Source organism: Nyctereutes procyonoides, unplaced genomic scaffold (genome assembly GCF_905146905.1).
Source record: "Nyctereutes procyonoides isolate TBG_1078 unplaced genomic scaffold, NYPRO_anot_genome, whole genome shotgun sequence".
NCBI lineage: Eukaryota > Metazoa > Chordata > Mammalia > Carnivora > Canidae > Nyctereutes > Nyctereutes procyonoides.
The window spans coordinates 60,729,869-60,741,565 of NW_026575047.1; the positions used below are offsets into that span (position 1 = coordinate 60,729,869).

General features: G+C 34.9%; 1 protein-coding gene across 1 annotated transcript; it reads right to left on the reverse strand.

Moving 5' to 3' along the window:
* Window positions 1-3,175: 3,175 nt before the first annotated feature.
* LOC129510230 (olfactory receptor 6C68-like) lies at window positions 3,176-4,138 on the reverse strand. Its single transcript, XM_055326192.1, has one exon. The coding sequence runs from the start codon at window positions 4,136-4,138 to the stop codon at window positions 3,176-3,178; it is 963 nt and encodes a 320-aa protein (XP_055182167.1).
* Window positions 4,139-11,697: the final 7,559 nt, after the last annotated feature.

Consider the following 11,697-nt stretch of genomic DNA (forward strand, 5'->3'; position numbering starts at 1 on the left):
TGTTTTAGACACTTTCCTCAGAGTAAACATTATTCTGGAGTTCATAAAAGGGGAAAAATGACAAAAAATATACTTTTCTGATAATCATGATCTCAGATGCTTACTGAACCCCAAGTTACAAAGGGTAAAAAATCATCCAGGAATTTCTTATCATGGAGATAGTTTAGTGGCCTCTGATAGCTCATTCTGGGAATACAGATCCACACAGAGAGCTCAGCAATTGCAGTTTTCACTCATGGTCCACCATCCGCACAAGATGAAAAATTTTCAGCAGAAACCCTACCTTCTTGTGAGCCCAGGAAACATTTTCTTTATCCTGTTAACTACAAAGCTTATACTAGTTTAAATGAGTAGATTAAGATCTCTGTTTCTGTAAAAATTAGTATTCTGGTATTTCTAGTACAGGAAAATATTTCAAAATTGACAAAACTGACCCAATTTTCATTTAAGTGCAATAAACACATAATGTCCTTGGTGGTTCTGTCCTTTACATTATTAATGAGTCTCTTGTGTAAGACTTTGGGAATATAGAGTGGAACAAACAAAACTGGGGGAAATGTCCTGAGATACATAAAAATAACACTGACATCAGAAGTAGACCAAGTACACAATAATAAGTACAAGGTTACAGGGGAAAAGGAGAAATTTTCTTTTCTTTCATTTCAACATCATTTTAAGTATTTGTAAGATAATAGGGACAATTTTTATTATTTGTTAATTCTGTAAAATGTATAATTAATGCTTAGTATAAATATAACTATTCACATAATAAGAAAGAAGAAATCTTTTAACAAGATAAAAGACAACGCAATTTCTGTTGGTGATTTCATGGGCATTTGTATTTCCATTTTTATTATTAACTGATTTTTTGTATGCATTTGTCTGTGTTTTTTCCTGATTTGTTAGGAATAAAAGTCAAATAAAATTGTAAATAATGACTTAACGAGGATTTAATACACATATACATTGTAAGATGACTACCACAATCAAGTTAATTAACACTTCCATCACCTTACATGTATATAATTTTGTATTTTGTGGTGAGAATGTTTAAGATCTCTCAGCCAAATTCAAGTACATGATTTGGTATTTCAATTATTATCCATACTGTACTTAGAGTCTCACAGCTTATTCATTCCCTTTAAAATAAATACGTTGAATTCTATTTCATGTAACTCATAGATTTCCATTTCTTTGGTCTCAGTAATTGGAAAATTATTGTACTCTCTTGATGGTGTCATCTTGCTTTTCCTTTCCATCTTTCTACTGGCTTTGCGTTGATGTCTACAAATTTGAGGGAGCAGTTGCCTCTTGGAGTCTTTTAAGATGGGCTTTGGTGTGAAAAGACTTGCATCTCCAAATGACTGGGAAGGTCCCCGCTGGGTGGGGTGTACAGTTTCCACTACCAGGGAGGGTACAGTCATTCCCCCGTGGGCTGAGCACAGAGCAGTGGAGTCTAGTCATAGCTGCACCTTAGGTCCCAGGGTGTGAGGTGCAGACAAGTAACAGCCTTGCCTTAGCAGTGGTGGGTCAAAGCTGTGACCAAGGACCTTAATTAAAGACAGACCTTCAGAGAAATACACTTTCAAAGAGTAAGACCATAAAAGATCAATTATTAGGATGTTGCTGAAGAATTACCAGTGAAATATCAATCATAATGTGTGAGAAAACTACTTTAGCTCAATATGCACATCTTAAAATGCTCATTCAGATTTATTCAACTTATCCTAGCTTGTAAGAGTTTCAAGTATAGTGACGATTGTGTTTTAGAATGGCGAATCTTAATATAGGAGGCTAAAATTTACTCCCTCAGTTAAGCTTAGGGAATCTGAAAGAGATTGAGGGACTGACATCTACTTACACAACCCCTTGTAGAGTATTTTGAAGATATATTTCTGATACAGTTACATTACTCCTACCAATGTACATGAAAGGTCAAGAAAAGCAAAATATTACATAGACATAATATATTCTATAATGCCTCCATGCAATGGACTCCGTGAAAATTGTAAAGGGCAATTTAAACACTGTTTATTCAAAAAAAGTGATTGAAAAAAGTCTAGAATTTTATTTAAATAATTGTCTCCTCACAATGAATATGAAAGGAAGTAATTTAAGCACTTAGCTCGAGATGTTTATAGGACCAGAAGATGTGACAGGGAGGTGGGTAGTATTATAACTTACAAGTTTGTATACATTGTTTGTAGTACTATTTACCTCATATGGTTGTTTTGGGCTATATTTGAATTTATGGGTATCTGAGGAGGAAGATGACAATAGTCAAGATATAATTTCCATAGTATTAAATTTAACAGTATATACTTCTAATAATACTTTCATCCATTAGCCAAAATAGATGTAACTGTGAATGTAGTCCCCTTTCTACATAGCAGGGATAGTTCTGCAATATTTTACTTGTCAAATCTGGTGACAACTGAGTTGAGTGGGGTAGAGAGAAGCTTTATCAAATTTGCTATGGTTGGGGATCCCTGGGTGGCTCAGCGGTTTAGCGCCTGCTTCGGCCCAGGGCGTGATCCTGGAGACCTGGGATCGAGGCCCACATCAGGCTCCCTGCATAGAGCATGCTTCGCCCTCTGCCTGTGTCTCTGCCTCTCTCTCTCTCTCTCTCTCTCTCTGTGTGTGTGTGTGTGTGTGTCTCTCATGAATACATTTAAAATCTTAAAACAAAAGGTTGCCTGTGCTTTGGATGAAGACTATAGCTGAGATGGAAAATCAACGTCATTCATCACCACTCTGAAGCTTACAAAGTCATTGAAACCTGGGCATCTGATTGGTAGATGGGAAAAAAGAGGGCTGGTGAGTCACATATTAGATGTTTTATAGGCCAGGTCTAAAAATGGTGCACATCACTTCCACAACCATTCTGTTAACTATAACATAGGCTACATAGTCACACCTAACAGTGTAGAAATATGCCAACACCCCCACCCCCTAACCCAAAAATGTGGTTTACTGTGTTTCCAGTGATAACAAGCAACATATTTAGCAAATATCAATTTCTGTCAGAATTTAAGAGTAAATATACGCAGAGTTTAATTTTAGTGGAGAATAAACAGTGGAATAGGGTTCATATTAAGCAGTTTAAAAAGAAAGTGAGAGTGTCAGTATGACTGGAGAAGCTTCAGGTTTTGTGCCTTTCCATCCTTCCTTTCAGTTAGATTGATTGACTCATTTCTCCTTTACATCTTTGATAGGAATGCAATTTTTTAATTGAATCATGAAAAGCTTTCTTCACTTGCTTGTTTCTCAGTGTGTAAATAAAGGGATTCAACATTGGTGAGATAGAAGTAATAAGGAGTGAAATCCCTTTATTAATAGCTACCTCATCCTTGGCTGAAGGTTTGACATAAATGAAGATACAGCTACCATAAGTAATGGAAACAACAATCATGTGGGAAGAACAAGTGGAAAAGGCCTTTTTCCTTTGCTGAGCAGAGGGAAACCTTAGAATGGTCCCAATAATATAAATGTAAGAGAGAACTACACACATGAAGGTGATGATGAATGTCAACACAGCACAGACTATAACCATCTGTTCTATCAACCATGTGTCTGAGCAAGAGATCTTCAGGATAGGAGATGCATCACAACAAAAATGATCAATGATGTTTGAATCACAGAATTCCAGGCCCAAAACTAGACTAATTGGTGGGAGAATGATGATCAGTGCTGCTACCCAACAGAAGACGATGAAGTTCTTGCAGACTCTTCTGCTCATGATGGTCATGTAATGCAGGGGTTTGCAGATGGCCACATAGCGATCATAGGACATAGTAGCAAAGAGAAAAAATTCTGTTACTGCAAAGAGGTCTGTAAACAACAGTTGACTGACACAAGCATTATAGGTAATGGATTTGTCCCCCGATGATATGCTATATAAAAATCTGGGGACACAAGCAGTTGTGAATGAAATTTCTAGGAAGGAGAAATTTTGGAGGAAAAGATACATTGGTGTTTTAAGGTGGGAATCAATCAGAGTGAGGATGATGACGGTTAGGTTTCCAGATACATTCAACATGTAGGAAAGAAACAGAAACATAAAAAGCAAAATTTTTAGTTGAGGGTTCTCTGTGAGTCCCAGCAAGATGAAAGTTGTTAGTGCCGTTTGGTTTCTCATCCTTGACTATTGTCTTTTGCCCAATCTGCTTGAAACAATAAGGGAGACTATATGAAGAACTCAAAGTCCTGGCCAGCTTCTAACTTCAAGTAAATCTGAATGATTCCTATATAACTGGTTAATGGAAAAGTTACCACAAAACAAATGACGATAAATACCTTTTTGTATCACACAAACTGACTCTTCACATTTGAATCACCTATGTCCTACTTCTGCTTCTAATAAATCTACAACTTATCATCTTATAAACATCATTGAAAAAGAGACCTATCTTCATAAGTTGCTTTTGAATCAATAGTTCTGCCCCCCTCTATTTTCTATGTGTAGACATGTTTCTAGCAGAGAAAACTAAGAAAAATTAACAATGGTTTGGTAAGATAATTCCAGTATTAAAGTTTACATGCATATTAGTTATTAAAAAGGCAATGAACACATCACATAGGTTATCCTGTGTCAGCTTATATAGTTCATTTTCTTGGGAGTTTAAGACATTTTTGTTGGGGAAAAACATTTTTATTGGATATATTTTTTAAAGATTCATTTAAATGTGTTAGCAGTCCAATTTTTTTCAGATTTTCACCATATGAATTTTACTTCAAACTTACACATTTAATATTGTAATATTTACATTTGGTTGTATTTTCTTTCTACTTTTAGAATAGAACATCTATATGATATATTTCAATGCTTCCTTGAATATCCTTGTGCTAAGAAGAATTTCTCCCCAGCTTGCAAGCTGAGATCTGGGATTGTACTGTCTCATTCAGTACTTTCTTATAGATTTCTTTGATAGTAAAATACTCTAATTGGCTGCTACCGTTTCCTATTCTCCAGATCCTGAGATCTTCCCTCTCTGCCTTTTCCCATCAAAGGGTTCTCAGTAAGGATGGATTCTTGATATTAAAATTCTAAACTGAATTTCCATTTGACAATGGAAACACATTTGACAATGACATATTGCTCCTTGTATGTATTGCATAGCAAAGAGTTGGATTAAAAATTTATTACAGAGAAGTAAGGGAACATTAGGAGTATGTTTATAGAGTTGAAGAGTCAAATCCTTGTTTTTGTTTTGTTTGTTTGTTTGTTTGTTTTTGGCTAGCTTTGTTTCAGTTTGAATATAATCGACCATCTAACTATAAATGACATTTAGCAATGTCAGATTTAAGAAGTTTTAGCCATTTCTTAATTATACTTTCACATTTTCACCTATATGATAATTGTTTCCTCCATCCTATTAACCATTTGTACATCAACTCATCTAATTTTTGCACCATTTAAACTACTCTAGCCAAGGTCACCACTAGCCTCCCCTTGTTTCACTCATTAAACACAATTCGGTCTTCATTTAATTCAAATTCTGCTGCATATGAGACTATAAACTGTTAACTTGTGAAACTCTTTATAGCTTCATTCTCACTGTCTCACATTTCCTGGAACTTCTTCCTACTGCTTTGTCTCTTTCATTCTCTTTTGTGGCTTTTCTTTTTCTAATCCCTATGGTTGTTGATCCATCTGAAATCTCTTCTCTAGAAAATCCTTTCTTTTGCTCTCCCTTATAAATGAGGGGATTCTTATAAATAAGATGACTTCAAATAGGCTAATTCCCAAATTTATATCTACAGAGAAAAATGCATCTTACATTGTTCTGATTTCAACATTCAGCTTATTTCTTGGGCATCTAGATCAGACTTAGAGGGTTTAAATTTACACTTTTTTCCTTTCTGAATGTCTTTGAAAAATTTGCTTAACTTCTTTATCTTGTGTTTTTATCATGTGCAAAATTCAGGTAAAAATAATATTTACATCTTGGGGTTATAGTGATAAATTTAGATAGTATAGATAAAGCATATACAGCTGCATTTGGAATATGGAGAACACTCATTACTATTAGCTACACTGAACATTCTTATTTTGTTATCTTATTATTTCCTACTGAGAGTCCTGTAGATGTGCACAATTCAAGATTTTAAATGGGCCTCTCACTATTGTATATCCTTCTCTGTCAATCCTAAGTCTCATATAAGGAGATTCCGTATTGTTCCTTTTTCTATACTCCTATTTTCAGTTTATCACTAGGTCCTGCCAGTTTGCTTATCTCCTTAATTTGTTTCTTTTACTCTCTCACTCACAATATTAATTTTATCCTGGATGTCTTTATCTCATAGCTAAAATATTGCAAAAGCATATGTCCTTGCTTCTGCATTCAATATTTTAAAATCAATCAGAATCATTTTTTAAAAAGCCCGGATATGACTAGCTCTTCTTAATGTGTTGTGTAAGACTGTTTCTGAACTGTTATTAGCTGACATTCATCCCATACTAGATGTATCCTTAAAACTCTTGATCCATGTCTCAATTGCATGAAAGCTAATTAATCTTGGCTTTAGGTAAGAGCTGTAAAGAGTAGAAGATGGAATATATTTTGGATTTTAAGTTTCAAATGCATCAAGCATTTAGATTAATGGAATATTTTCAGGCAATAAATATTTTATTCAGAGTAATATGTAATAACAAGTCTTCTCATCCTTAGAGAATTTATGAAATTTGTTTACCGGGGGATAAGAGAATTGAGGGATAAATTAGAGAATTTGATGGTTCTGAATGAGATTTCTATGTTTGGGGCCCTCTGCTCTCTTCCAGTGATATGGAGCGAGGATAACAGAAGGAAAGAAAGAAACTGACTGGTGCAGATGTTTTTATTCCTTGTAGAGATCTAAGGGGGAAAATAATAGGAACAATTATTTGCTCCTTGAACATAGGCTAAAGAGCTTTAGAAAGACACATAGTTTTCCCAATCTCAAGACTGGTATAGAATTAGAAGAATGGTGTCCTCATGCCTAATTGTGGCAGGAAATTAAAAAAGAATGTTTGATACTTCATAAATTTTTCCTGTATTGCAATTTGCTGCAGAAACACTAAAAGTGTCTTAAAGCTTTCATAGGAAACCAATGGACTGCAAGAGTAATACAGGAAGGGAAATAGGAGATGGATTCCACAGTAGTAAAGCACAGAATAGGTATTTGAGGACCTGAAGAGATGATGATATTTTGATAACGTCAGCTCTGACGGATACTGATATTTCTTTACCTCTTAATATCAGAACTGTGCAAATGTATCAGAATTAAGGTGAAGCTGAGTTGAGGGTGTCAACAGATATATGATAACAATTCACTAGAGTGAAGTGATGGGTTTGGGTAGAGAGAAAAGACTGGTATTAAGTTGGATTAAAAAATAAACTTTTATTTATTGTTTTAAGAATTTGAAAATAGAAATTTTGTAAATCAAACAGTAATTTTAATCCTCTCCCTCACTCCCTTCTGCCTTCATTATAAAATTTAAGTTTCTCAGTGGGCATATGGAGATCTTTCTAATATTTCCTGTATTAATTCACACAATTTACCCAGTTTTTTGTTCTATTCTCCTGGTTATATTCTATTCTCCTTGCACTGGCTGCTGTCTTACTATCCTAGTATGTATGTACCACAAGATATACAATGGGATATTACTCAGGCTTAAAAAAGAATGAAATCTTGCCATGTACAGCAACATGGATGGATCTGCAGGATATAATGCTAAATGAAATAAGTCAGAGAAAAACAAATACAATATGATTTCATTCATGTGGAATTTAAGAAGCAAATGAACAAAGAAAAAAAGAGACAAATATAACAAAAACAGACTCATAAATAGGCCAAAATGGTGGTTGCCAGGAGGTAGGTGGGTGGAGCCTAGGTGAAACAGATAAAGATGATTAAGAGTATACTTACCTTGATAAGCACTGAGAATGTACAGAATTGTCAAATCATTATATTGCACACCTGAAACTAATATAAGTCTGTTAATTATATGTCAATAGAAAAAGAGATAGTATACCAAAATAATAGAGTACAGTCTATAGAGTTAGGCCTCTGGTTTCACATCTCCTGATTCAATTTGCTTCACTTATTTACTTGTAGTTCCAATAAAAGGCTATGCTTAAAATTATCTATGGAAATTTCCATATGCTGATCCTTTTGTCTTTAGTGATCTCTATACTTGCAGTCCCTACCCTCCCTATCCCTCTTTCAAGTTTTGGTTAAGGTATAAATTTCACTAGGAATCTATCTATAATCCTTTAAGATAGAAGTAGCTTTTCCTCTAACATTCCCACTGTAGTCTATGACCATTCTCAAGATAGCTCTTATGACTAACTCGTCAGTTAGACATTATTGAGAGAGAGAGAGAGAGAGAGAGAGAGAGAGAGAGCAAGAGCATGTACATGAACTTGTGGGGAGGAGCAAAGGGAGAGGGAGAAAATCTTAAGCAGGCTCCATGCTCCACACAAGCCCAGGCAGGACTCAGTCTCACAACACTGAGATCATGACTTGAACCACCCGGGCACACCTTTCCTGAATTCTTTATAAAGCTTGTGAATATTGGTGCTTCTGAAAACCCATTCAATGTTCTGTAAAGAAATACTAAGGGCAGAATTGAGACTGCAATTTTGGACATGAGACAATAGGTATTTCATGTTTCTTTCTCAACTATCATTAGGTAATTAATTCTATGGGCAGCTGTTTCCCTTTGTAAACAAAGTCTGTCCTTTGTTTTCCCTGCATTCCAAGGAAGAAAAGGTTTCCCTATGGAAAAACTAATTCATTTGTTATATGAATGGTTTCACTTATTTCTAGTGATATGTACCCAACAAGAAACCTAGAAATGTGCTTTTCTAAGGTCTGGTGAATTGAAGCATGTTACTTCTATCAATACAGTAACATATAACAGCATCAGAGTGCTAGAGATAGGAAATTACCTTGCATTGTAGGCACCTCTGCAGAAAAGACCACTAACCTATGCTCAGGGGGGAAATAATTAACTGATAACTAGGTACCCTTTTAGACAAGATTATAGAAATTGACCTTTTTTAACCAAACTGAGAAAATTCTTAAAGAGAGCTTCATTGTGGCATCATAACTCAGAGCACTGTCCTAGATTCCCAAACTCTCTTTCTCATCATCAACACTTATCTTCTGTGATCCTGGGATATTACATGAATGTTCCAGTAAACACCTTTAATTCAGGCGTATTTTCAATTTAGTGTAGTTCAATGAATATTTGTGTTTATAATTAGCTCATTGCTCACTAATGACAACGTTGCTAATAATTTGGCACTCTAATGAAGGCACAGTTACATCTGGGTATAAATATATATCGATTGATAAGTACGATGTTTTGGGGCAGATCACTTCTGTTTGTCCCTCCTGTTTCTATGACTACTCATAAATTAAATAAAAACATATTTATTGAGAACCAATTATATGATTGTATTGCTGTAGATACTAAGGATTAAAAAAAAAGTGAACAGATGCTGACTCACCTCTACCGATGTGTGTATTAAATATTTCCAGTAAACCCAATCCCTTAAAATTTTTCTTTTTTTTTCCTTAAAATTTTTCTAAAACAAATTAACATTATAAATAACTATTTGCTTTTTCAGAGATTTCCGAGTTAATTTATTGCCTTCCCATATTTAAGTAGATCAGTCTGATATTTTGCAGAGGCCAAAGAACTAGAATGTTGAATGAAGAAAGAAACTGAAATTACCAAATAAGAATATACTTACTCTCATGGAAAGTAATCGTGGCTTTAGGTGACTGTGTAAGCCTGATGGTTCCAATGATAAAACTGGAAGTGTAAGTGGCATCAAATATATGCACAAATGCCTCTCTCCTGGGCACACACACGGCCAATGTTTTACTACAGACTGTGTTCTCTGGGTTGCCAGCAAACTCTCACTGAAGATTCTATTCCACTTCAAGCCTAGGAAAAAAAATTCTTATACAGCAAACCTGATAAAAATCTGTCATTTATTTTAAACGATGAGCAATGTAAGGTGAATTTTAGAAGATTTTGGCAGATGATTTCTGATTTCTCTGGGCAAAGATACACTTTTACACGGTGAAGTTACATGAATGTTTTATTATCTCAGACTGTTGTGGATGTGCAGGGGCTCTCTATATTGATAAAGAAAGGGTCCTCTGTGGCCAAAGTTTGAACATGACTATTTCTTCCAAAATGTCTTGCATTTAGGCAAGTGCATCTAATAGAGGAAGCAGTGGGAATCATGTCCTTGGAGAAAATAAGGTGCGATAATTTTAATAGACACATTCTGAGGGCAAAACAGTAATTTTCTGATGAAAAGCTATTTCTGGCTACTCTTTGGCCCATAGATAACAAAATATTAACAAAAGACAGCAAAACTGCTTTCTGTCTATACTTCCAGTGGAAAAAAGGAAATATACTTGAAAATAGTATACATACAATTTCTGGGTCAGTAACTATGAATATTTTTCCATGGTAAAAATATAGATTTGTATCTCATTTTTTTTTCTGCATTGTACTCTTTTTATGGACAAGCCTTATTGGAAAAAGCTTCCCATGTTTAACTATTATAAAATTATATATTTAAAATCTTTTTTTATATAAATGTCATCTATTTCCTTAGTATAAATTATCAGAGGAGGAATTTCTGAGGCAAAGGCCAGTTATATTTTAGAATTTTGAAGTGTATTGCCACACTTTACTTCCAATGTGTAATGCCACATAATATTCACAGAAGTGGTTGGGCTCCTCACCACTTCTGGAATTGTGAAGTAATCCCACTTATTCTTTGCTTGATTTCTGAGTCAGTTAGATATATGGATATTAAAATTCCAGTTTTAGGTACGCCTGGGTGGCTCAGTGGTTGAGCGTCTGCCTTCAACTCAGGGCGTGATCCCAGGGTCCTGGGATTGAGTCCCACATTGGGCTCCCTGCCGGGACCCTGCTGTGTCTCTGCCTTTCTCTGTGTGTCTCTCATAAATAAATAAATAAATAAAATATTTAAAAAATTAAATTCCAGTTTTATTATAGATAGAATTATTGAACACATGGCTTTGAACATCCCAATAAGAATTTCCTGAGTTAGTCATATATATCAGATAGACAGTGCTAGATCCAAATCTACTCCATCAACCAGGGGGGAATCTTTTATTGGTGACTTCAAGCAGTCTGAAATCTAGCTGTAGAAAAGACAACATAAAAGGGGAAAGGGCTAGCTAGCATACCCAGGTCCTTGTTCAAAATCTATCCATCAGATAAGTCTTTTCAACCAGTGGAAGGCTAGATAGGGGAGAGACCAGGAAAATTGCACAAAAGAATTATTTTAAAAATCTTCAAATCTTAGAGAAACAAAGCAGGAGAATGACTGCCCATCTTTATAATGTCACTGTTTTACAGATTCACCCAAAAATTATTAGGAAAATACACAGGAAGTAGACTTTATTATTTACTTGTTTGCTTAAAGACCACACACCTTGAAGTGACACATTAACTGTTCAGCAGAAAAGCTATCCTAAATATTACAGTTTTATGGCACTATAGGATATTAGTCTTTTGATTGTATAGTGTTTATCCCTTGAATTCTCCTTTGAATAGCCTTACCTTACCTTACTGGCTTGACTGTTGAATAAAATATTTTAGCATGTGTTTGTTGAACAATTGTATGAATTGTGTAATTGTTTTTACTTTTTGAAAAT